Source organism: Panicum virgatum, chromosome 8N (assembly GCF_016808335.1).
Source record: "Panicum virgatum strain AP13 chromosome 8N, P.virgatum_v5, whole genome shotgun sequence".
In the NCBI taxonomy this organism is placed as follows: domain Eukaryota; kingdom Viridiplantae; phylum Streptophyta; class Magnoliopsida; order Poales; family Poaceae; genus Panicum; species Panicum virgatum.
This window is the reverse complement of record NC_053152.1, coordinates 39,709,015-39,735,632: the sequence shown is the minus strand read 5'-3', so window position 1 is coordinate 39,735,632 and position 26,618 is coordinate 39,709,015. Positions and strand designations below refer to the sequence as shown.

At 43.6% G+C, this 26,618-nt stretch overlaps 3 protein-coding genes and 1 pseudogene across 9 annotated transcripts; 1 reads left to right on the top strand and 3 right to left on the bottom strand.

Moving 5' to 3' along the window:
* Positions 1 to 1,487: 1,487 nt before the first annotated feature.
* On the bottom strand, positions 1,488 to 12,945 carry LOC120684384 (receptor kinase-like protein Xa21). The gene is made up of 3 exons (XM_039966252.1): positions 12,508 to 12,945; positions 2,259 to 5,411; positions 1,488 to 2,067 (listed from the first exon to the last, which is right to left on the bottom strand). The coding sequence occupies exons 2-3, from the start codon at positions 4,999 to 5,001 to the stop codon at positions 1,706 to 1,708; spliced, it is 3,105 nt and encodes a 1,034-aa protein (XP_039822186.1). The 5' UTR covers positions 5,002 to 5,411; positions 12,508 to 12,945; the 3' UTR covers positions 1,488 to 1,705.
* LOC120684383 lies at positions 7,461 to 12,501 on the bottom strand (annotated as a pseudogene).
* Positions 12,946 to 13,059: 114 nt separating the features above from the next.
* LOC120684385 lies at positions 13,060 to 15,824 on the top strand. Of its 4 annotated transcripts, none has more exons than XM_039966254.1 (4): positions 13,060 to 13,166; positions 13,246 to 13,302; positions 13,636 to 13,948; positions 15,391 to 15,824. In XM_039966254.1, exons 2-4 carry the CDS (start codon positions 13,258 to 13,260, stop codon positions 15,393 to 15,395), a joined length of 363 nt encoding a protein of 120 aa, XP_039822188.1. In that variant the 5' UTR covers positions 13,060 to 13,166; positions 13,246 to 13,257; the 3' UTR covers positions 15,396 to 15,824. The 4 variants fall into 4 exon arrangements, 3 of the variants coding, with proteins under 3 accessions (XP_039822188.1, XP_039822189.1, XP_039822187.1); XM_039966255.1 differs by having other exon boundaries at positions 13,071 to 13,169; XM_039966253.1 differs by having other exon boundaries at positions 13,075 to 13,302.
* On the bottom strand, positions 15,096 to 26,477 carry LOC120684382 (receptor kinase-like protein Xa21). 4 transcript variants are annotated; one of them, XM_039966250.1, is made up of 4 exons: positions 24,887 to 26,477; positions 24,599 to 24,751; positions 15,958 to 17,175; positions 15,096 to 15,746 (listed from the first exon to the last, which is right to left on the bottom strand). In XM_039966250.1, the coding sequence occupies exons 1-4, from the start codon at positions 26,157 to 26,159 to the stop codon at positions 15,385 to 15,387; spliced, it is 3,006 nt and encodes a 1,001-aa protein (XP_039822184.1). In that variant the 5' UTR covers positions 26,160 to 26,477; the 3' UTR covers positions 15,096 to 15,384. The 4 variants fall into 4 exon arrangements, with proteins under 4 accessions (XP_039822184.1, XP_039822183.1, XP_039822182.1 ...); XM_039966249.1 differs by having other exon boundaries at positions 24,599 to 25,794; positions 25,894 to 26,475; XM_039966248.1 differs by having other exon boundaries at positions 24,599 to 26,476.
* Between the last annotated feature and the right edge of the window lie 141 nt (positions 26,478 to 26,618).

Below are 26,618 nucleotides of genomic sequence, written 5' to 3'. Positions count from 1 at the left end.
GTTGTTAAAGATGATCTAATGAAGCTTTTTTCAGAGTTTCTATGATGGATCTTTAGATATTTTTAGAATTAACTTTCCAAACATTACTCTCATTCCTAAAGAGCCCAACGCCTGCACTATAAACAAGTTCAGATCTATCAGCTTGTTCAACTATAGCTATGAGATTTTCATTTGACCAGCAGTAGGATTAATTTGCTGGCAAACAAACTCATTAGCAGTGACCAAACTGCTTTTATCTAAGGTAGATATATATAGGTCTGGGCATTTTTCCACCGAAAGCACCATACCGAACCGAATTGTCGGTTTTTTTTTGTTTTTTCGGTTCGGCTTCGTTTTGGGTTTTTTATGGAGTTCGGTGATTGGGTTCGGATTTGATTTTTAGCTTGCACCAAACCGTAACAGCTGAACAACCGAAATTAGAAAACTAGGGCGCAGTCCCAAAGGCCAAAGCCAGCCAATGCAGCCCATTGCCCACCTCAGCCCACCACCCATGAAACCTGTGCAATATATACCTGACCACAGCTAAACCCTAAACCTTATCCTTTCATTCCTCCTCCTCCCTAGTCCCTACCCCATGCACTGACCAAGCGGTAGCGGGTGGCCTCAACGGCGCAAGGCCTCGTGGGGTGGGTGCGCGCGCAGGGCAGGGTGGCGCGAGGTAGTGCATCGCCGCTGGCGCAGGTGCACGGGGCCGTGCCGAGCACGATGCAGGCCGGAGGAGCTAGGTGAGCGGCGGCCGCCGGCGAACGCAGGTGGGGGCAGAGCTAGGCGAGTAGCTGAGACGATGGGATCTGGGGGAGGGGAACCGTATCCTGATTCATTTGGGTCCAAGGAAAGGATAGGGATAAGGGGTACATATACCTGTCATTTCACGTGGCTTAAAACGAGTATAACAATGAGTGTGGTGTCCTACAGCTAATTACTGCACATTTACACTTTTTTAGCGGTTTGTGGCAAATTTCACCAAATAACGGTGTCCATGGGCCAATTTTGCATTTTGCATGGGGAAAAAGATGGAGATAGAGGGCCGAAATGTTATCTCTCCTCAACACGAGTCCCAAATTCAAAAACAGTTTGGAACGGAAACTGCTCCTCATGTCCGCCGCTGGAGCACTGCAGCCTGCTGCATACCACTTACGGGTGGACCCCCAAGGCAACTGACTAAACTAGCATGACTCCCCAAAAATTCAAATAGATTTGAGACCCCAACTCTCACGCCTACTAACAGTGGGCCTCGAGCCCGGGAAACACGCAGCACGTTCGATCAGGAACAGTGATTAGGAGGGCTCTCGCCATAAGAGTAAACAGAGAGCCCGCTCCGTGTACGATATTAGTATAAACAAATGGTTGGGATTGCATACGGCCATTCAAGATTCAACATGTCTAGGTTTTTTTTAAAAAAAAGATTCAACTTGTCCCAAATTTCTGCAAAATGGATCCAGGATATGTTCGGCGGTATAGTGCTAGCTCCCAAACAAAGTTACATGGAAAAATCAAACAGGTACTCCATATATGTGGTATTTGACAAAATATCCTAAGACAATTGCAATTCACCCCATAAAACAGGGAGAAGCAGGTTGACGCTGGCACATCATAAAGCATGCACACAACTGTTTGATTATTCCATAAGAAGTTGAGATTCATGTTACCTCAACGAACCATCTACTATCCAACAATTATCCCAGCTGACAGAACTGTGAAGCGTCTAAATGCGGATTGAAGATTTGATGGCAATCAGCTCCTTGATGATATCTCCAGTTGGCATCCTACTGGTGGGCATTTCCTCAGAGCATGACAGTCCAAGCCTAAGTAGTGAAATCAGGGCCTCAATCTTTCTATTGTGGGAAGCACTTGCATCATTAGCTTCATTCTTCAGGCTTAAGGACAGACGCACGTCAACCACGTCCATTGGTCCTGTGTGCAGGGCCATCTCGACGTATTCACGAAGGCTCATTTCTTGTGTGAAGATGTTATCAGTGGGCCTCTTCCCAGTCACCATTTCCAACACAATAATTCCGTAACTGTAAATGTCTCCAGCTGTTGATACCACATTTCCAGCACCATACTCTGTTACATTAAATATTTGGAAATATAAGTTATCTGAGAATGTACACAGTTCTAAGTTTATGATACAGCTGTATTGTTATTATGGAAAAGCAAAGGTTGCCCGGCGTCATAGAATAAATTGAAGATTTAATGAACAATAAAGGCAAACAAGCATAGCATAAACATAGAAATGACAAAAACACTTAGCTAACCTGGGGCAGTGTAACCAATTGTTCCTCTGACTCCCATTGAGCTTGTTGACGGTTGGACAGTGGAGCTTCCGTCAATAATAATCTTGGCCAGCCCAAAGTCTCCAACATGGGCTACCATATCAGCATCCAAGAGCACATTGCTTGGCTTGAGGTCACAGTGTATAATAGGTGTTGGTCCATCACAATGAAGATAATCCAATGCGTAAGCCACATCTAGAAGTATGCTCACTCTTTCTGCGAGATCCAAGAACCTTTGTTCTGTTTGGTCATTGGCCTCAGGATGTAGCCAACCATCTAAACTCCGATTAGGCATAAAGTCATACACAATTGCTTTGAAGTCATTTCCTCTGGCATCAATGCTTGCGCAAGCTGTAACTATCTTGAGATTCCGGTGTCGCATGTTTCGCAGTGCTTCACATTCAGCTATGAAACTCCTGAGTGCCCCAGGAGTTTGAAGCTTTAGTACCTTCACAGCAACAAGATCACATCCGCCATCTTGACCCTCTAACTCTCCTTTGTATACAGACCCAAATGATCCAGAACCCAGAAAATTGGTAGGAGAGAAGTCCTCTGTTGCTTTCACCAACTGGGAGTACGAGATCAATGGGTGGCCTTGCATGATTGCTGTTGAAGGGGTTTTTGTTTTGCTTCTCTTGCGCCAGGATATAAGAATGTAGAGTGATGAAAGGATAACCATTGTTGCAACAAGAGAAATAACAATGGGCACAATCACAAGTTTTTGTTTTTTCTTTGGTTGTTGTATCGAACAAGGAGGCAAATTTAGACCACTTATTCCATTGCAAAGTTTACCATTGCCTTTGACAGAGACTCCAGAAGCATTTGCAAAAACACCTACTGTTGGCACCTCTCCAAAAAAGCTGTTGAATGATAAGTTCAGAGAATAGAGCAATGTAAGGTCCCCTAGGAACTTGGGTATTGGACCTGACAAATTGTTGCGTGAAAGATCAAGAGTTTCAAGGCCTTTGATCTGACCCAAGGCTGATGGTATGCTACCAGTTATAAAGTTATTCTGGAGATAGAGATTCTGGAGGCGTTGGCATTCACCAATGGTACTAGGAATTTCACCTGATAATTTGTTATATTCTGCATGGAAAACTATAATACTTTCCAAATTTCCAATCTCTGAAGATATTGAGCCCTCCAAGTTGTTATGGGACAGATCCAAACCATCAGAGAGAGTGGAAATGTTGAATACCTCACTAGGAATTTGGCCTGTAAAACTATTACTAGCTAGGCTTAGTGATAATAAGCTTGTAAGATTTCCAACAATGCTCGGTATGCTACCGTTAAAATCATTTGATCTGAGATTTAGCATATTTAGTGCTGTAAGATTTCCTAATGTCAGTGGGATCGGCCCACCAAGTTTGTTGTTTGCAACAGAGAGGATTTGCAGATTTTGAAGCCTTCCAAGGGAAGAGGGAAGATATCCTGTGAAATAGTTGTTATCAAGATCAAGAGCTTGTAAGTTGATGAGGTTATCAATATCTTTAGGTATGGTTCCTGAAATTTTGTTCGTGTCAAGGTAGAGAGCTATCATGGTGGTGGACAGATTGGAAAGTGAATCTGGAAGAACTCCAAGGTTACAACTACTCAACTCCAACTGACTAAGCTTAGAACAATTGGTCAATGCAGTTATGAAATTCCAATCTTCAGGTTCTTTAGCTTCAAGCATAGTTTCTGAAAGCTTTAGAATTTTCAGATGCCTTAAGGTTCCGATCTCTGGAGGAATGAGGCCGCTTAAGGGGTTAGCACCAAGCTGAGCCAACCACAAACTGGAAGCGTTGCCAATTGACACAGGGATGCTGCCATGAAACTGGTTGTGGTCCGTTCCTATAATCTGAAGATAGGGAAAAGAACTGAATGCATTTGGAGGAAGGCTTCCACTTAAATTATTCTGTTGTACAGTGAATGCTTCTAGAGAAGAAATGTTCCAGATAGAACTGGGGATCATGCCAGAAAAATTGTTAAAGCCCAAAGTTAGCCTAGATAAATTGGACAACTGGCCTAAAGATGAAGGTATGGCACCAGATAGCTTGTTGTAGTCGAGACCGAGAACCACGAGGTTTGAGAGATTGCCCAACACAGGCGGTACCTCACCAGAGAACTGATTGACTCTCAAATTCAGTACCTCCAGTAAGGGAAGATTTGCCAAAGATGCAGGGATCTCCCCTGAGAAACCATTTTTCTCAACATTCAAAAGCAGAAGATTTTTCAAGCTGGCACCTATCTCAGTAGGGAACTGACCTTGGAGCCGGTTATCACTTAGGTGAAGCATTCTGAGGTTGCTACATCCTACCAGAGGCACAGAAATGCCACCTTGTAGAAAGTTTGTGCTCAGGTTAAGCACCTGAAGCCTGATGAGACGACCGAGCTCCGGAGGTATCTGCCCGACGAGGTTGTTGTCGTGCAGGTCCAGAATCTTGAGAAAGGACAGGTTGCCAAGTATTGGTGAGAGGCGCCCAGATAGGTTAGAAGAACCCAACCTTAGTGAGGTGACCCTCTCAGGGTGGCGACGGCTGCAAACAACCCCTGGCCAGCTGCAGTAGTGGCTGGACGAGTTCCATGATGCCAATGAGGCCGCAGAAGCGAACATGGACTTGAAGGAGAGTAACGTAAGCTCATCAGCTGTGACATTGCTGCTCCCTGGAGACACCAGAGCATAGGAACAGAAGAGCAACAATGAGAAGCAGAACAATGCTATAGCTCCTGTTGTCATGGTCATGAGGAAGTGGCTACCAGTGTGTATGCACTAGCGCACTCTCAACAACGATGTGGTTCATACTTATATCCTATGCCTGAATCAGAGAGTAGCATTGCCAAATCTCTTATATCCACCAGCCGTTAGTCAATCTTTCCAGAAGATTTTTCAAGCTGGCACCTATCTCAAACTTATATTAATGCCTATTGGCAAGTGGGAGGACACATGCTATGAACCAAACAACCACTTGCTAGAGGATGTTCATTCGGTTAAGCAATCAACATTCATGATTCCTTCTTTCCTTTACGAAGCTTTGATCAAATTAGCCTACATACATTCCGATCTGCGGAAGTCTTCACAGCCGCCATTTCTCCTATGTGCCATGGTCCAAATCCTGGTGCTTGATTGCTTGAATTTCTCGTAATCTTTCTTCCCTGGAAAGAAAGGATGAATTGATATATTTTCTTGAATACCATATTCGAGAATCAAGAGGATACGGTACATACAGTTACTTTTCATTGGCTCATGCATACAGACTAAGATACCAGATATTGTTGCAAAACGAATCAGAGAGAGAGGATACTATGAAGGCATGTCATATAATGAAGGTGGTGATCATGGAGCTTTTTGCCAAGAATGGATGAAGATTTTATCATATGCAATCTGATTGATGGCGCATGTAGGTAGCTAGTTTTTGTTACCATTTATTTATCACATTCAACTCATGGACCAGAATGATGTAATATGTACCTTTGACTGTATGCATTGCCATGCAATGCAAACAGCCCCAACTACTTTTCCTTTATCTAAAAAACAATATTTGAGATGACAAATGTGTATATTATACTATAGAGTCACCATCATTGAATCACACCATTAACGCTAATTATATAACAAACTGGCATGGTACCAGAGACGACCCACCAGCCGCCTACCTGTTAGGCATGTTGCATTTGGTTTGTGCAATCAGAAGTACACTTTTGGATATGATGGTATATGCAATTTGCCCGCCATCCACTTTCTATTTGGATGGTATACCCATTTCTAACTTTTCAAGAACATCGTGTTTAGATGGTCACAACTCAAAAAGTCACCTTGGATTATTCATGAAATTAAACAAGATTAGAACATGGGAGCGTGGATAGGCCATTAGGCCTTTTCAGTTACTTGTATTGCTAACTGCATGTTAAGGTCCTGTTCTGAGTTCCCGTTCACAGGATATATATCACAAATTTACTGCAGAGATCTTTTAAAATTCCCACATTTAAACAAGGCCTAAAGTTTAATTCAGCTCCATGTTCCGGTAATGTGCTTGTAGCACTCACTGGTTGTATACAAGCACATTACCAAGCAAATTACCGGAACATTGTATACAAAAGCACATTATCTCAATTCATAAAGTTAGCGCAGTCAATAAATTATTTTAATAAGGACTGATACGTTATGGTTGTGCTACGCCTGTGTTCGCTTGGCTGTGGCTGATGGCTGGTGCTGATTTGTTATGAGAGAATAGTACTGTTGACTGGCTGGTAGCTGGTGCTGATTTAGTATGAGAGAACAATACTGCTGGCTGGTTGGCTGACAAGCCAAGCGAACACAGCATAGTCTTTGAAAAAAAAACATAATACTTCTCCATTGTAGATTATCTTTTTTATTATACACTGACTTCGCACGGCTATCTTGCAGAAGCCAGCTTCACATGACTTGATTGTTGTGGCATCCCTATGATTGGCACAAGTGGCCATGAGTTTTTTTACCTAAGCACATGGGCAGCGGTCTAGTCTATGGATTGATTATCATTAGATTGTTTCAGATATATTTTTTATATTCAGGCTATGCGCATCTCTCGCTATCCAAAGGTTGGAAGTGTAATTTCAAGGCTTTATAACAACTCAATGTTATGCTCATGAAAATTAATAAAGCCTCCTTACGAAAAAAGAGAAAATTTCCTATTTGACACCGGTAAAAGTGGGCTTCCTTATTTGACACTGAAAATTTTCAATTTCTCTATTTAACACTAAGTTCAACTTTCATTCCCTATTTGACACTTCCATCCATTACATCAGTTAATTAATTCACACAAACAGTAACATGTGGACTCTCCCCTAAACTCCCATCCCTGTGGATCTTTAGCTTCAAGTAATGTTCTTTTCTGAACGACACAGCAAATAATCTCAAGAAAGAAGAGAAGAGGACACATACCAGGAGTGGCCAGCAATAACCACATATCAAGAAATGAACGCGTGAATCACTCAGGTAAACGGTAGAAGCCACTTGGAGGTGGAGAGATGGTTCTGCAGGCAAAATCCAATAGGATGGATGGATCATGGATGGATGACGCTGCAGAACTGCAGAGTGCTGGGGCACAGTCTGCACTTGTTTTTCCAGTTTCAAGTGCAGACTGCAGACACAAATGTTGGAGAACTTGAAGCCTGGGGCTTAGACGAGGTTAGAAACAAGTACGATTGCTGCAGGAATACTGATTCCAGTAAAACCCCAAACAAATTAGTGTGAAACTCTTGCGTCAGCCTCAAAAGCAGCTTCGTTTTTCCTAGAATACACATGCGTATATGTATTACATTAAGAAGGAAAACATAGAATTTATACGACGCGAGGCCCCAAAAGTGCAAACACTAAGACCACAAAGCCGCCTAAGCCCTTTGCTCTGGCTTTGATCCAGACTCCATAGGACATTAGGACGCCTTCGTCACGGATCAGCAGCAGGTTATTCTATGGCCGTGCAGCATCCATGAATGGAGCACCTTGCTTCATGATGTTATTGTTCCCTGCATGAGAGATTCTTTTATGTCGTGCAGTTCCTTGATAACTTCTCCAGTTGACATTCTACTCGAAGGTGTTTCATGAGAGCAGGAAACTCCAAGCCGGAGCAGTGAAATCAGGCTATCAATCTTAGCTTCAGGTGAAAAGATACCGGCAGTCTGAAACCCATTCTCCAGTCTCATAGAGAGATGGGTGTCAACAACATCCAGCACTCTACCTTGTAGACCAAGCTCAACATACTCGCGAAGGCTCAGTCCTCCTGTGAAGTTGCTGTCAGTGGGTCTCTTCCCAGTCACCATTTCCAACACAAGAATTCCGTAGCTGTAGATGTCTCCATGCGTCGATGCCATGTTTCCGGCACCATACTCTGTTTTCATAAAATGTTTACAAAACTTAAGACCTTTTTATGACAATTTACAGTTCAAACTTTTAAGGCTAAGTCACATATTATAGGGGAAAAAGTTGCAACACCTCTAGAAGCTTCTGTAGCTGCAAAATTTAATTTGTCTGATAAAGGACTAGGGAGAAAATAAAAAGGGCAAGAAGCTAAAATTTAGAGCAGAATAAATGTGAAGACTAACCTGGGGCAGCATAACCAATTGTGCCTCTAACTCCCACAGAGCTCATTGACTGGTGGAAAACTGTGCTGTTCTCATATAGAATCTTAGCTAGTCCAAAATCTCCTACATGGGCTACCATATCCGCATCCAAGAGCACATTACTTGACTTTAGATCACAATGTATAACAGGTGCCGGACCATGACAGTGAAGATAATCCAACGCAAAAGCCACATCGAGTAGTATGCTAACCCTCTCTAGCAGATTCAAGAACTGCTGTTCCATTTGCCCATTTGTGTCAGGATGTAGCCAACTTTCTAAACTCCCATTGGGCATGAAATCATACACAATTGCTTTGAAGTCATTCCCACTATAATCAATGCTCAAGCAAGCTGTAACTATCTTGACAAGATTTCGATGTCGCAGGTTTCGCAGTGCTTCACATTCAGCAACAAAGCTCTTCACTGCCCCAGGAGTTTGAAGTTTCAGCACCTTCACAGCAACAAGATTTGTGCTTTCGCCCACATGACCTTCTAATTCTCCTTTGTAGACGGACCCAAAGGCCCCAGAGCCCAACAAATTGGCTTCCGAGAAACCATCAGTTGCTTTTACCAACTGTGAATAAGAGACTAATTGGTGGCCTTGCATAAATGTTGTTGATGGCATTGTTGTTTTCTTCCTCTTGTGCCAGATTAGAAGCATATAGACTGATGCAAGGATGAATCCGGTTGCAACAAGAGAAATAACAATAGGAATCACGGGACGCATATGCTTTTTCTTTGGTATATCTGAGGGACATGAAGGCAAATGCAGATCAAGTATGCCTCCACAAAGTTTGCTATTGCCTTGGATAGGGATGGCAGAAGAATTTGCGAAGACACCAATTGTTGGTAGTTCCCCAGAAAAGCTATTGAATGAAAGGTTTAGATAATCAAGAACTCCAAAGGTACCGAAGAATGTAGTGCCTGACAAGTTATTGCTCGAGAGGTCAGCAATTTGCAGACTTTTCAGTTGACCCAGGAGTGATGGGATACCTCCACTGAACATGTTATTTTGAAGATAGAGGTTCTGGAGAACTTGGCATTCGCCAAGGCTGCTTGGGATTTCACCTGACAATTTGTTCAACGCTGCACGAAATTCAACAAGATTTATCAATTTTCCGATTTCATCTGGAATTGATCCCTCCAGGTTATTATCGGATACATCCAAAATATGAGAAGAGTGTGCGGATCTTGAATATTTCAGTTGGAATGGGACCTGTAAAGTTATTACTTCCAAGGCCTAGTCCCACCAATTTTGTCAGGTTTCCTATTGTGCTTGGTATCATACCACTAAAGCTATTCCCTACAAGCTCCAACTGATTCAGTTCTGTAAGATTTCCAATGGCCATTGGTATCAACCCACTCATTTTGTTGAGTGCTACAGAGAAAGTATGCAAGTTTTTAAGCTTGCTAAAGGAAGATGGAAGAGAACCTCTGAAAGAGTTGAATCGGAGGTCCAGAAATTGTAAATTTATGAGGTTACCTTTTTTTTCTCGAACACGCAGGAGATCTGCGCATCAATATATTAAGAAGAAGATGGGTGAGAACACCCAAAGAACAGCACAGGTTTAGGTTTTTCGCCTAGGGGAAAAACAAACCTGTAGAAACAAACCCCCTAACATACAAGAGGACTTACTAAAGCTTAAACACTAAAAAACAAGACCCAAGACCAGGACTAAACAGCTAACCGGCTGGCAGCTGGGCGAGGAGGTGGGAAACTCCTCGAGCTCCAGCGATACCCCAAAAGTGCAGCTCCTCCCTGATGGAAGAAAGGACTCTAGACAGATTGGGCTGCAGACCATCGAACACACAACGGTTGCGATGAATCCACAGCGACCAAGCCACTAGTATTATAACTGAGTTGAGCCCCTTTTTGACCGGCCCCTCAACCCTACTGCATGCTGTGTTCCACCAATCTTCCAGGGAGGTTTCAGTCAGCTGTGGGGCTACAGCCTGCAAACCAAGCCCCTGTAACACCCTGAACCAGACCTCTCGCGAGAAAACACAGTGCAGCAGCAAATGGTTGATTGTCTCCTCCTCCTGGTCACAGAGAAGACAGTGCTCATGGTGAGGGAGCCCTTTCCTAGCAAGTCGATCAGCCGTCCAACATCTATCATGTGCCACTAACCACATGAAAAATTTACATTTTCCTGGTATGAGGTTACCTATATCTCTTGGTATGCTTCCTGAGATTGCATTGTGTGAAAGAGAGATAAACCGTAGAGAAGTTGAAAGATTGGAGAGTGATTTAGGAAGTGCTCCACCAAACTTGCAGCTACCCAGCAGCAAAAATTCTAACTGCGAGGAATTCACTAATTCTGTCAGGAACTCCCAGTCCTTTGGCTCTTTAGCTTCAAGTAAATTTCCAGAGAGTTGGAGCCAATTGATATCTCCTAAATTTCCAACCTCCAAAGGAACAGTACCACTGAAATAATTATCGGTGAGCTGAAGTAAATTTATCTTGGAAGCATTATATATGGAGGGAGGGATAGATCCACGAAGTTGGTTATTGCTCAATATTAAGGACTCGAGACGGTGAAGAGCATTGAATGCACCTGGAGGTATTGTTCCACTCAGCTGGTTGTTTGAAACAGAGAACGCTGTTAGAGAGGACATGTTCTAAATTGAATCAGGGATTGATCCACTGAAGTTGTTATTCTCCAAGCTGATCCAAGATAAACTGGGCAACAAGCCCAAAGATGAAGGGATAGCTCCCGATAACATGTTCCCCTCAAGGTCAAGCTCCTGGAGGCTGGTGAGATTGCCAAAAGTAGGTGGCATGGCACCTGATAATCTGTTTTCATACAATGACAAGAATCTGAGCGACTGCAGATCAGTAAGGTATCGAGGGATCTCTCCGGACAAACCATTTTTATGGAGGCGCAACTTAATCAGATCCTTCAGGGAACCTAGCTCAGCTGGAATCTCACCTTGGAGTTTGTTACTGCTCAGGTCCAGCACCTTGAGGTTGGTGCATCCTCCCATGGCTGCAGGAATGCTTCCTTGGAGAAAATTTGTGCTCAAGTTCAAACCCTGGAACCTGCCGAGACGACCAAGCTCCGGCGGTACTTGGCCGACAAGCTGGTTGTTGCGAAGGTCCAGTTTCTGGAGGAATGACAGATTTCCCAGGAAAGGTGAGATGTGCCCTGACAGGTTGAAGGAACCCAAGCGTAGGGCAACAACCCTGTCGGGGTGCCGACGGCCGCAAACAACTCCTGGCCAATTGCAGTAATGGCCAGACTTGTTCCAGGAAGCCAACACGTTGGATGTGCTTGAAGACAACATGGATTTGAAGGAGAGAAGAGCGAGCTCATCTTGAGCCATGGCATTGCCACTGATGCCTGAGGGGACCTGAGCATGTGAGCAGACGCACAACAAGGAGAAGCAGAAGAACAAAGTTACTCCTCCCATGAGGATCAGTAGCCACAAGACCTGAACTAAATACAGCTAAGTGTTTTGACAGATGTAAAGTTGGAAGCAACGGTATGATGGATCGGATGTGCAATGCCATAGACTCAGATGGGCTACTTATAAACACACGGTCCTTGCACCTTCACTACTGAAGGATTGCAAGTTGAGTGTGAAACAGTTCCCTCTTTTGACCTGTTCCTCTACCCATAGCCACAACTGATCTTGCTCACACTGGAAACCATGATGAAACCAGGAATTTGTTGGCCTCTGGTGGTCGGCCAGCCACCAATCCAGTCTTTGATGACTGCGTGTACAGTAGCCTATTGATCATCTTCGTCGTCTACATAGGCTCAAGTGATTATTATATGGCAAATTGGCATGTGGCCGACACAGCCAGCCACTTGATCAAGATGTCACATTTCTGCACCGCACATTTCAGCGCTGACTCCTGGGGAATGGGATGGAGATCTCAGATCTGTTCTTTCCTCTACAAAGCCTCATTTGGTCCTTGTAATCATTGGTAGGAACTAACCTTACTTTCCACATCTCGCGACGACTAGTAGTTGGTCAAAAACTCAAAATCCTACTACCGGCGTCCAAATTGCAGAGGCAAAAAAAATCATTCTAATGCAGTGAGCAATGATCTTCGGAGCAAAACATGGATTCGTACGAATAAACAAATTGGGAGATCAGCAAGACGAAATGCAGTAAGGCAGTGGCTCGCAGTCTGGGTGCTCACCGTCGATCCCACCATCTTCGCCAAGAAGCACGAGATCCGGCGGCCCGTGGCCTCCTTCACGGATGCTCCCCAATCAGCCGCTTCTAGGCGGCGGACGGCACCGTCCACGAGCACATCACGCTCGCCCAGCCACCGCGGCCAGCGGAGTTTGCGGCGGCGGCAGAACCGCGGTGACGTCTGCGGCGGCGAGTTTGTTGGGGCCAGGCCAGGACGAGGAAGCGGAACAGGAGAGGCTGAGAGCGGTGGCTGACAGGTGAGGCCCACCTTTCAGTGCCCAAAACTTGCTCTCCGGCAAAAAAAAATTATTTGGATAGATACCATTCACGAAATTAGAGATACGCTATCAGGATACTTCTTTCCCCTCTTGACCCACTCGCAAGGTACCCGTACCTACCCGTACCTTGTACTTTTCCGTATAGACGTATTTGCCCCTCCCCCAATCGTTACCTGGCCTGCCCGTGCACCCTACCTCGATCTCCAGTTTGCATCGTCTTCCCTGCAGGTTCCATGGCGCCGCCGTCGGAACCGTAGCGGCCGGTCGCCCCCGCCCGGCTCCCTGGCCGCCGCCGCTAAGTTCCCCTGCAAACCGTTGATGCCGCCGCCCTGCTCCCTGTGACCGACGCCGCCCAGTTCTCTACCAGCCGCCGCTTGGTTCCCTGGTTGTCGCCGCTTGGTTCCCTGGCCAGTCCCTGCAGGTTCCTGCCCCTAATAGAACTGATGAGAACTTTGGATTTGCAGGGCACCACCGCAATGGCAAGTGGGAGGCCGGGATATAGGCTGTGCGAACTGCAAGAAGTACCTCTATTTGGGGCCTTGGCCTTTAACTGCATTTTGCTACTGATATTTCCTTGGTCTTTAACTGCATTTTGCTACTGATATCAAGAAACGACATTTTTGTTACAAAATCATTCCACACAAAGTTGCTGCTATGTCATCATGCATTCAGCATTCTTATCCGTTTGGCAATACCTTTGTCCCCCAACTACTAGTAGTACTAAGCTGTAATTTGCATCTTTGCAATCTGAATTCTGATGTCTGCATTTTTCCATTCTGAATTCTATCAAGGCCCACGGAATGTACTTCTGAATTATTGGCTGGTCCCCTTTGTTCTTCGTTCGTTGAGTGCAGGGACCCAGCAGGAGGCAGCCCGGGCCAACGACCTCGCAGCTCTGCAGCCCCAAGGCCGAGCCCGTCGACGAAGAGGCACTATTGCTGCGCGGCCTGCCGCTGCCGGACGACGAACTGGGCGGCTGCTTGCAGGGGAACTGGGCGGCGGCGGCGGCCAGGGAGCCGGGCGGGGGCGGCCGGCCGCTAGGGTCCCGACGGCGGCGCCATGGAACCTGCAGGGAAGACGACGCAAACTGGAGATCGAGGGAGGGTGCACGGGCAGGCCAAGTAACGATGGGGGAGGGGCAAATACGTCTGTACGGGAAAGTACAAGGTACGGGTAACCTGCGGGTGGGCTCAAGAAGAGAAAAGAGATATTCTAATAGTATATTTCCAATTTAATAAATTATAGTAGTATATCTCCAACTTGAAAGCTAATATAAATAACCCAAAAAAACGAAGTGTACTAGTTTTCAAACGTGTGTGGTTAGACTACGCAGCTACGCTTGATTGATAATTTAACTCCTACTTGATTGTCTTCGTTTGCCTTAAAAAAACGTTTCAATAATAATATTTTTTTCAAAAAACTACATTATAAATGTATTAGCAGTGTAAAGTTTGGGTTTAGTGAAATATATTTGAGTTTTTCGCAAAAAGAAATATATTTGAGCTGCGCATTACATCAACTAAGTCTACCAACATGTCCTCCCGCACGGACTAATTAGAATTAATATAAAAATCAGGTCAATAACTATAATTATCTATCTCACATCCTTTTCATCTATTAAATATTCTAACGCATACTTTTAATATATATTTTTTATTATCTAGTTACAATAGATTTCATTTTGCATCACACCTTCATATGTCTTCGATATATATTTAGTTGAACTATTTGTTTGTGAATTGGTATTTTACTCTTCCATCTTATATGAATATATGGTGGCATATATCGAAATAGTAATTTAGAATTTTATATTTGTGCACTTTAATATTTTATTATAATTATATAATTTAGATTCAGATTTAGGAGTAATTTATCTTGTAATAATAATGATATAATTGGATAACTTATATGCAAATTGGGGGGTATTTGTATTATTTTTATAATGGCATAGGTGGGTAATTTACATAAAGATTAGGGGATTACTTTAGATTTTTTTTATAATGGCAGAGACGAGTAATTTAGATACATGTTTAGGAGTTACTTTAATCTATTTTCATAGATTAAAGTAATTTATTAGGAGAGATAACATATCTGATTGTTATTATAATTATAGTTGTTGAATTGATAGCAAGATGTTTCTAATTTTTGTGAGAATTTATAGAATTTCTATATTTTCTTAAGAGTGTTCATCTAAAATCATATGTTGCTTCATGTGGAGGCTCTAAAAGAGCCTCCAATTAGTGATTGTAAGATGACCTCATAAATAACACATGATCGTACTATCAGCTATTGTGACAGACATCTCCAAACATAGTAATTCAAATAATATGTGTTTGCAAATGCATTACCAACAGCATAGCGCAGAGTTACATTCACACTGAAGTAGATTATTCAACGAAGTAACTTATTAGACAGCAGCATTCACATTACAAATAGTTCAACGAGGAACAGGTATCATATTGGCGTATCATGCAACATGATTATGGAATGACCATACCATCTGTCTGTCATTCGACAATTCTAAGCTGCTGGAAATTTCAACTGCAGAGATCAAAGTGAAACATCTACAAGTAGGGAAGTACCTCATGAGTGTTTTGCTTTCCCTACAGGATAACTTCTTTGATGGCAAGAAGCTCCTTGATGATATCTTCAGCTGGCATTCTACTAGACGGCACTTCCTCAGAGCAAGACAGTCCAAGTCTAAGTAGTGAAATCAGGCCATCAATATTCCTTTCAAACAAAGCATCTCCTGCATCATGAAGTTCGTCATTCTGTCTCAAATACAGACGCGTGTCAATAACATCTGATGTTCTGTTATGTACAGCCTGCGCCACGTATTCACGGAGGCTCGTTCTTTGTGTGAATATGCTGTCAGTGGGCCTCTTCCCAGTTACCATTTCTAACACAAGAATTCCATAGCTGTAAATGTCTCCATTTGTTGATGCCACATTTCCAGCACCATACTCTGTTGCATTAAATTTTGGAAAATATTAGAGAAGTTTGGATATGCACAGTTCAGAATATGAGATACAGATTTATGACATATCACTATATCAGTACTCAGTTTCATCTCTACAAGTAATCTATAAGAAGCATGTTTTATTTTATAATAGATTAAGGTGCAATGAAGACAAATAAACAGGTCATATACAAAGGAAAGTGGGAAACAGGCTAACCTGGAGCAGCATAACCAATTGTCCCTCTAAATCCCAACGAGCTTGTTGACTGTTGGGCACTTGAGCTTCCCTCAACAATAATCTTAGCCAGTCCAAAGTCTCCAACATGGGCTACCATATTAGCATCCAAGAGAACATTACTTGACTTGAGATCACAGTGTACTACAGGAGCAGGGCCATCGCAATGAAGATACTGCAACGCATAAGCTACATCAAGCAATATGCTCACTCTTTCCATGAGATCCAATGACCTTTCCTCTGTTTGCTCATTTGTGTCAGGATGCAGCCAACCATCCAGACTCCCATTAGGCATAAAGTCATACACTATTGCTTTGAAGTCATTCCCTCTGGCATCAATGCTTGCACAGGCTGTAACTATCTTGACAAGATTACGGTGGCGCATGTTTCGCAATGCTTCACATTCAGCAATGAAACTCTTGAGTGCCCCAGGAGTGTGAAGCTTCAGTACCTTCACAGCAACAAGATTCGTACTTTGAGCAGCTTGGTCATCTAGCTCTCCTTTATATACAGACCCAAATGATCCAGAACCCAGCAAATTGGCATCTGAGAAACCATCTGTTGCCCTTACCAATTCATTGTATGAGATCAATGGGTGGCCTTGAATGAAAGTTTCTGAAGGGTTTTTTGTTTTACTTCTCTTGCGCCTCGTCAGAAGCATGTAGAGCGACAAAAGGATGGCCATTGTCGCAACAAGAGAACTAACAATAGGTACCACCAGAAGTTTATGGTTTTTCTTTGGTAATTTCAAAGAACATGGGTCCAAATGTAAATCAGGTATGCCACCGCAAAGTTTGCCGTTTCCTTCAATTGAGACTCCAGAAGCATTGGCAAAAACACCAAAGCTTGGTACTTCTCCAACAAAGCTGTTGAATGAAAGGTTTAGATAATAGAGCATGCTAATGTTCCCAAGGAACTCAGGAATCTGGCCTGATAAATTGTTGCTTGAGAGGTCAAGATTCTCTAGACCTTTCAATTGACTCAGGGAAGAGGGAATTGCACCAGTCAACATGTTATTTTGGAGATACAGATTCTGGAGAAGTAGGCATTCCCCAATGGTGGTAGGGATTTCACCTGATAACTTGTTGGAGTATGCACGGAACTCAACAAGATTTTTTAGATTTCCTATTTCCAGAGGTATTGGACCTTCTAAGTTGTTGTTGGATAGCTCTAAGATACCAGAGAGTGTTTGGATGTTGATGTAGGGAAACGGGTAGGCTACGCTAGCATCACTACCGCATAAACCTAAGATACTTGCGAGTAGAAGATCATAGATCGTTACCACCAGACGCGCAGCGCAGCGGAAGAAGTCGCGCGTCGATGTAGAGGAAGTAGTCGATCACGTCCCACGAACCGAGCTCCTCGTACTTGATCCCAGCAGCCGATCAGCGCAGCAGTCGCAGCAGCGCCTCCACGGAGTCCACACGTACGGGGATGAAACGCCGGGCGTCGGTGTGCTAGCACCGCACGCACGGCAAGGGCGGCGGCCGAGAGAGAGGGAGGGGCGGCGGCTAGGGAGGTGGCGCGGCTCAGGTCATCGCCCCCCTAGCCCCTCCCTCATATATATAGGGCGTACTAATGGGCTTCTATCTCATAGGCCCATTAGTAACCCTAATCCCTCTTGGATCATTATCCACTTGGGCCTTTAAACCGTATTGTGATGATGGGCTCTTGGGCATATCACCAACAATCTCCCACTTGCACTAGAGACAATCATACATGCAAGCTTTCCAACATTCCAAACCCCTTAAGTGTGTGACCCGTTAGGTTCATGTGTAGGTGGTCGTGATCGGAAATCATTTCCGAATCACAAGTCAATAGCGGCACCTAGCAGGGCATAGTGACTCACAAATACACATAAAGATCATATCGGCCGAACCATAGATATACTCATACACCGATCCCTTTGCCACACGATACCAGTCAAGCTCAAAGCGAGATGCGTGCCACCTTTGTGATAGCTCGACCATTCTCTCGATCTAATAGTGGATTCTATTCATAACTAACCTTTAGTCATCATGATTAACTCTTTAATCACTTTGGCATGGCCATGCACTTTCAAATCCAACTATCTCGAGGGGCCCAGAGATATCTCTCCCGTTATCTAGGAGGGGCAAATTCCATCTTGATCCGCTCACATCCCATTCCATGTTTCATGACATACCTGTAAGCTGCTTTTGTAACTACCCAGTCACGGAGTAGCGTTTAGCAGCCCCAAGATGCACCACTACACACAGTGAGAAACAATGGCGATCTCAGGTCTAAGGATTCAGTAGGTATAACACTCAAGAACAACTGATGGCACATACAAAATAACAATCCCAACATTGTCTTGGAGTGGGTCAATCCAACACCATGTTCACCAACATGTGTCCACATCATTAATCCGATATCTCCATATCCATGATCCGTGAAACATGATCATCAATTAATGCATGTGCTAGTCTCAACGTCGTTGTTGTCCCACACAACGACATAAACTAGGGATAATTTAGAATCATATCATTTTCAACAAAGAGTTTCACGAACAAGTCACATACTTGATAATCAATGTAAAATAATCATCCATGGAACAAATAACAATTATTTATCATTACATAAACATACTCATGACACAAAATCTCCCACGCACACTAGAATCACTGATGTAAGTATCTAATACCCATAGATCTCATGTGCGCCTCATGCTTTGGTTGTGGGAGAGGCTTCGTCAACGGATCAGCAACGTTTGAATCCGTGTGCACCTTGCAAACCTTCACATCACCTCTCTCAACAAAGTTACGGATGAGGTGATACTTTCGCAGTATATGTCTGGACTTCTTAGTTGTTCTAGGCTCCTTTGCTAGTGCAACAGCACCACTATTATCACAATAGAGGTCCACTGGACTAGACGCACTAGGAACAACACCCAAGTCAGAAACAAACTTTCTGATCCAAACAGCTTCTTTTGCAGCTTCGGAAGCTGCAATATACTCGGCCTCTGTCGTCGAATCAGCCACCGTATCTTGCTTGGAACTCTTCCAGCTCACTGCCCCACCATTGAGGCAGAAAACAAAACCGGATTGCGATTTGGAGTCATCTTTGTCTGTTTGAAAACTAGCATCGGTGTAACCCTTTACAAGGAGCTCATCTTCACCTCCAAATATTAGGAACATATCCTTAGTTCTTCTCAAGTACTTAAGGATACTCTTTATAATTGTCCAGTGAGGTTCACCGAAATCTGACTGATACCTGCTCGTAACACTTAGAGCAAAGGAAACATCTGGGCGCGTGCAAAGCATAGCATACATGATCGACCCTATGGCTGAAGCATAAGGAATCGTACTCATCCTCTTTTGCTCATCAGGTGTTGTAGCACACTGACTCTTGCTTAGAGTAATGCCATGTGACATTGGCAAGAAACCTTTCTTGGAATCTTGCATATTGAACCGATTCAATATCTTGTCAATGTACGTGTCTTGGCTCAATCCAATTAGCCTTTTTGATCTATCTCTATAGATCCTAATACCCAGAATATAAGCCGCCTCTCTTAAATCCTTCATCGAAAAACTCTTTTTCAATGAGGTTTTAACGGCTTCAAGCATTGGAATATCATTTCCGACCAGTAATATGTCATCCACATATAGGACCAGAAACACAAGTGCGCGACCACTAGCCTTTTTGTAAACACAAGGCTCATCTTCATTCTTGATGAAGCCAAACCCTTTGACTACTTCATCAAAACAAATATTCCAACTCCGAGATGCTTGCTTCAATCCATAGATGGACCTCTGAAGCTTACATATTTTCCCAGCATTTTTAGGATCGACAAAACCTTCAGGCTGTGTCATATACACATCCTCACTTAGATGTCCATTAAGAAAAGCGGTTTTGACATCCATTTGCCATATCTCATAGTCATAATATGCGGCAATTGCTAGGAGAATCCGAACAGACTTTAGCATTGCGACGGGCGAAAAGGTTTCCTCATAGTCAACACCTTGAATTTGTCGGAAACCTTTCGCCACCAATCGTGCCTTATAGATGTGAACATTTCCATCCATGTCTAATTTTTTCTTAAAAATCCACTTACAGTCGACAGGTCTTACACTGTCAATCTGATCGACCAAGTTCCAAACTTGATTATCATGCATGGATTTTAACTCGGATTCCATGGCTTCAACCCATTTGTCGGAGTCGGGTCCCATCATTGCTTCTTTGTAGGTCAAGGGCTCATCATTTTCCATCAATAATACATGGCGCTCCTCCGTAATAAGGAGGTTGAGCTTGTCAGTAGCGCGACGTGCCCTTATAGACCTTCGTGGGGCTGGTGCCTCAACTACGGGTTGTGCAACATCTTGCACATCCCGTGGATCTTCAGTGGGTGCTGAAACAGTTTCGGGTGTTTCCTGAATTTCTTCAAGTTGCACCTTGCTCCCACTAAATCCTTTTGAGAGAAACTCCTTTTCTAAGAAAACACCATTGCGAGCGACAAACACTTTGCCTTCCGCCTAATTGTAAAAATAATATCCTTTGGTTTCCCTAGGATACCCCACAAGGAAACATTTGTCTGACTTTGGAGTGAGCTTATCTGACATCAAACATTTGACATAAGCCTCACATCCCCAAACTTTGATAAAAGATAATCTGGGACGCTTCCCAGTCCATATCTCATATGGTGTCTTCTCAACAGACTTACTTGGAACCCTATTCAGTGTGAACGCAGCAGTTTCAAGAGCATAACTCCAAAATGACAATGGAAGATCAGCTTGGCTCATCATGGACCTAACCATGTCCAACAAGGTTCGGTTCCTCCGTTCGGATACCCCATTCCATTGAGGCGTTCCGGGCGGAGTTAGCTGCGGAATAATTCCACATTGCTTCAAATGATCACCAAATTCAAGGCTCAAATATTCTCCTCCACGATCAGATCGCAGAAATTTAATTGTCTTGCCTAATTGATTTTGTACTTCATTCTGAAATTCTTTGAACTTTTCAAACGATTCAGACTTGTGCCTCATTAAGTAGATATAGCCATATCTACTAAAGTCATCAGTGAAAGTAATGAAGTACTGAAAACCACCTCTGGCTATTGAGCTCATTGGTCCACATACATCGGTATGTACAAGTCCCAACAAGTCATTCGCCCTCTCACTCTGACCAGTGAAAGGCGCTTTGGTCATCTTTCCAAGCAAACAAGACTCACATGTGTCAAATGATTCAAAATCAAATGAGCTTAACAATCCATCTTTATGGAGTTGTTCAATGCGCTTCTCATTTATATGACCTAAGCGACAATGCCAAATAAAAGTGGGATTCAAATCATTTGGTCTAAGCCTCTTAGTATTAATGTTACAGACAGATTTATCCTCAAGATCAAGAACATATAATCCATTCACCAATGGACAATGAGCATAAAAAATACCATTGCAAAAGATAGAACAACGTTTGTTCTCAATTACAATCTTAAAATCACCAACTTCTTCCAAACATGAAGAAGAAATAATGTTCTTGCTCAAAGCAGGAATGCAATAACAATTATTTAATTCCAAAACTAATCCGGAGGGTAGAGACAAGTGGTAGGTGCCGACCGCCAACACCGCAACCTTTGCGCCATTGCCGACCCGAACGTCCAACTCGCCTCTTGCAAATCTTCTAGTCTCACTTAGACCCTGCAACGATTTGCAAGTGTGAATCATCGATCCAGTATCAAATATCCATGATTCATTAGAAGATAATGCAATATTTATTTCTATAACTCCAGTATCAAATATCCATGATTCACTAGAAGATAATGCAATATTTATTTCTATAACATTTATACCTGAAGTGGAAGTCTCACTTCCCTTCTTCTTCTTCTTTTCTTCCAAGTACTTCTTGTAGTTCCTAGACCAATGTCCCTTTTCATGACAGTGGAAGCATTCATATTCAGAAGTAGGGCCAGATTTGGCCTTAGGTGCTGGCTTTAGCTTAGAGCCTGAGGACTCACCACCGGAACTCTTTTCCTTGCCTTTACATTTGGGATTAGGAGGCGTTCAACGCTTCCTCTTTTTGTTCCCCTTCTGAATCATCATCACATGATTGGGATTCTTCTTAATGCTCTCCTCTGCTGTTTTTAGCATCCCATGCAACTCACTCAATGTTTTATCCAAGCCATTCATCTGAAAGTTCATGATAAAAGGCTCATAGCTCGCCGGGAGCGACTGGAGAATAACATCAGTAGCCAAGTCTTGGTGAAGTTCGGAACCAAGTCTATCCAAAGTCTCAATGTAACCAATCATTTTGATCACATGAGGACTGACTGGGCTACCTTCTGCCAGCTTGCACGCAAACAAGGATTTTGAGATATTGAACCTCTCAGTCCTGGCTTGGTTCTGAAACATCCCACGCAGCCCCTCGATCATGGTATGAGCATCCGCATGCTCATACTGCTTCTGCAGATCAGGGGACATGGTGGCGAGCATCAGACAGCTGACATCAAGTGAGTCATTGCAGTGCTTCTCATAAGCTCTGCGATCAGCAGCAGTTGCATTGTCAGGGAGATCATCAGGATATGGCTGCTCAAGAACATACTCCATTTTCTCTTGCCTGAGAACAATTCTCAGGTTGCGGTACCAATCAATAAAGTTTGTTCCATTCAACTTTTCTTTCTCAAGAACAGAACGCAAATTGAAAGCGGAATTGTTACTGGCAGACATGATCTACAACATTAAAGTAAAGCAAGATTTCAGCACTAATTTTATGTAAAGACTTTCATTAACTGATTTAACAAAAGACAACCTACTATATCAAAGTCATCTTCCCTCTAATGACATATAGTGGTTCAAGATCCATAATCACTAAAATTCTAGTGAGCTTTAGCATCACGGCTAGAAAAGTAGTGATACAGGTAAGTAACAAATTACTAATCACATCTCTATGCGACTCTTGTTTGTTGGGTGGCATCCAATGCCCCGGCCCCAACCCTATGCCTTAAAGCCCAAAACTGTTTTGATAGCTTTGCTGAGTAAACCAATACTATGCTTGTGAATGTCCGACATCCACCCTATACAAAAGTGATAGCTGAGGGTACTCTACTTTGGTAAACCTACCACACAACGATCAAAATTTATAGGTGCAGCTATTGGTAAAAGGCATCAAAAACTCAACCTTTTCTGAGGGAAGCTATTCTATCATGATTAAAGCATCCACCATATGTAAAAGCATGAAAGAATAGTATGACAGGAAAATAAACATCACAAGCATATAATCATATTATATTGTGAATAGTATGGCCTCTTACATCACAATGGGCACCATCGCCATGGCTCCAAGGTGACCTCCATTGCCATCCGTCCTGTCTTGTGGTGATCATCATCGCCATCATGATTGAAGCCTCCATGAAAAGATACTAAGCTACTACATCTAATAGCTAGTGAAATAATTACATGAGGATTCAAACATCACAAGTCGACACGCAGGTCGTTATACAATAATGGTGCAACCTCAACCCGGTTGTGTTAACTTGCGACACGCAGGCCGCACAAATCATCACATACATCATCACATGACATTGAGGCCATACCATTCACATCACACCCTGCAAAAACAAGTTAGGCGTACGACGTGTTCTACCAAAGTAGCGCTTGAGAAGCCGCTACAGCGAGAAAGCAACGGCGGGTCGAGGGGGGAGCCGCCCCCCGCGGGTCTCAGGGCAGCGCCCTGAAAACCTCACGGAATTACACAGATCGCATATATGGAATCCCTATGAAAATCTCATCAGAGTGATCGCATCACCTCAAATCCGAGCCATTCATAATGCCTCAATTTTCACTAGGTCAATCACCTTGACCGTGCAAACTTTGCACTTGAGAAGACTGCATCTACACATGACCTTGATCTGTTGGTTCAATCTGCTGACTATGCACACAGTTAGTCCCGATGGTGATTCCAGCCGGTAGGGACATGTCGTATGCATAACAGAGAAAGAACACAAACTAATCTTTTGTCATATGCCGCGCAATCAACTCGCTCCAGTTTTAACCCCTTATGACCAATTGATCTAATCAAACCGTGCAAAAGTAATAGATCCAATCTACTACAACAACATATCGCCTATATGCAAAAGATCCAGACCAAAAAACTACGCAAGATGGCTCTGATACCACTGTAGGGAAACGGGTAGGCTACGCTAGCATCACTACCGCATAAACCCAAGATACTTGCGAGTAGAAGATCATAGATCGTTACCACCAGACGCGCAGCGCAGCGGAAGAAGTCGCGCGTCGATGTAGAGGGAGTAGTCGATCACGTCCCACGAACCGAGCTCCTCGTACTTGATCCCAGCAGCCGATCAGCGCAGCAGTCGCAGCAGCAGCGCCTCCACGGAGTCCACACGTACGGGGATGAAATGCCGGGCGTCGGTGTGCTAGCACCGCACGCACGGCAAGGGCGGCGGCCGAGAGAGAGGGAGGGGCGGCGGCTAGGGAGGTGGCGCGGCTCAGGTCATCGCCCCCCTAGCCCCTCCCTCGTATATATATGGCGTACTAATGGGCTTCTATCTCATAGGCCCATTAGTAACCCTAATCCCTCTTTGATCATTATCCACTTGGGCCTTTAAACCGTATTGTGATGATGGGCTCTTGGGCATATCACCAACAGTTGAATATTTCGATTGGAATTCGCCCTGCAAAGTTGTTATCCGAAAGGCCTAGTGCCAACAAGTTTGTCATGTTTCCGAGTGTGCTTGGTATCCTACCACTGAAGGTATTTGAGTCGAAGTCCAAATAATTCATCTTTGTAAGATTTCCTATTGTCACTGGGATCAAACCATTGAATTTGTTACTATATACAGAGAAAGACTGCAAACTCTTAAGCCTACTGAGGGAGGAGGGAAGAGTTCCTGTGAAATAATTATTGCTAAGATCAAGGTACTGTAAGTTGATGAGGTTACCTATATCTTCAGGTATGCTTCCTGAGATTTCATTGACTGAAATGGAGAGAAAAGTTAGTGAATTGGAAAGATTGGAAAGTGAATCAGGAAGAAGTCCTTTAAATTTATTCGCGCCCAAGTCCAAAAGTTTTAAGCGGGAGCAATTTTTCAACGCGGATACCAATTCCCAATCTTCAGGTTCTTTAGCTTGAAGCAAATTGTTCGAGATCTGTAACCAGTTGAGTTTCCTTAACCTTCCAACCTCCAGAGGAACAATGCCACTGAAACGGTTATAACTGAGTTGAAAAAACGACACATCAGAAGCATTGGCAAGTGAAGTGGGAATATAGCCATGAAATTCATTGTCGTCCATTGCAATTGTCTGGAGATGTGGGAGAGCACTGAATGCAAATGAAGGTATTGCTCCACTAAGCATATTTTGTTGGACAGCAAATGCAGTTAGAGAGGAAATGTTCCAAAGGGAGGTGGGGATCAACCCAGTTAGGTTGTTATATCCTAAGTTGAAGACAGATAAACTGGACAACCTGCCCAGAGCTGAAGGGATAGCTCCTGATAGCAAGTTGTTTGCAAGGTCAAGATGCCTCAGGCTGGTCAGATTGACTAAAGCTACTGGTATTTCACCAGACAATCTGTTGTCTCTCAAAGACAGGTATTCAATAGATAGAGAATCAGTCAGAGACAGTGGGATCTTTCCTGACAAATCATTTTTGTGAAGCCTCAGATCAACAAGATTTTTCAAGGTGCCTACCTCATTTGGTATCTCACCTTGTAGCAGATTATTGCTCAGGTCAAGTGTAGTGAGGTTGGTCCACCCTCCCATGGCTGCAGGAATGCTCCCGTGGAGAGTGTTTGTGCTCAAGTTCAGCACCTGAAGCCTTCTGAGCTGACCGAGCTCCGGAGGTATCTGCCCAACAAATCGGTTGCCATGAAGGTCCAACTTCTTGACAAAAGATAGATTGCCCAGGGAGGGAGATATGCGTCCTGAAAGGTTGAAGGAGCCCATGAGTAGCGAGACCACCCTCTCAGGTTGCCGGCGGCTGCAAACAACTCCTGGCCAGCTGCAGTAGTGACTTGAAGTGTTCCATGATGCCAGTAAGCCATTGGATGGGCTTGACAGCATGGACTTGAAGGCGAGTAGCGCAAGCTCATCGATCGTGGAATTGCTACTTCCTGGAGACACCAGAGCATGGGAGCAGAAGAATAACAATGAGAAGCAGAGCAATGTCACTGCTTCTGCCATGAGGAAGTTATCAGGAACACTTTGCCTTCTCATAATGTTTGTTTTCTCAGGAAGGGGTAGGTTGTCTATTTGTATACATGCATCTAAACTATGAAGTTGTACTTTTTTTGCAAAAAAACTAGGAAGTTGTTAGCGTAGGGTTCATCTAGCCACCAGGGAAGTTTCCCAAAAAAAAAAAAAATCTAGCCACCAGGGTCTGGTCAATGTTTCTTTCCTATGGGCTCAACCAAAACCATGTTGGCAACTTGGCATGGATAAGGACACCGCACCAGCCAACCACTTGCAAATGAGGCACTCTGAGTGTGCTGCAATTAGCACCACAACTTTGAACAATGGGATTCACATCTTTCTTTTACAAAAAGCATTCAGTTTGTGCCCTATGCCATCAATAATTGGAATTTATTCTAACTTTGAAGGTCGCCGTGGTTGGTCAATTGCCACATGCCAGTCAACATAAAACATTCTGTATATGCTAACAACTGAATATTGAGA

Coding starts and splice junctions, on each gene's coding strand:
- LOC120684384 (XM_039966252.1), bottom strand. CDS start 5,001: ATGACCATGACAACAGGAGCTATAGCATTGTTCTGCTTCTCATTGTTG. Junction 2,068..2,258: donor AATTGGTTACACTGCCCCAG/GTTAGCTAAGTG, acceptor TTAATGTAACAG/AGTATGGTGCTGGAAATGTG.
- LOC120684385 (XM_039966253.1), top strand. CDS start 13,225: ATGAGAACTTTGGATTTGCAGGGCACCACCGCAATGGCAAGTGGGAGG. Junction 13,303..13,635: donor GGCTGTGCGAACTGCAAGAA/GTACCTCTATTT, acceptor CGTTGAGTGCAG/GGACCCAGCAGGAGGCAGCC.
- LOC120684382 (XM_039966248.1), bottom strand. CDS start 26,159: ATGAGAAGGCAAAGTGTTCCTGATAACTTCCTCATGGCAGAAGCAGTG. Junction 17,176..24,598: donor GCGAATTCCAATCGAAATAT/TCAACTGTTGGT, acceptor CGTTTCCCTACA/TCAACATCCAAACACTCTCT. Junction 15,747..15,957: donor AATTGGTTATGCTGCTCCAG/GTTAGCCTGTTT, acceptor TTAATGCAACAG/AGTATGGTGCTGGAAATGTG.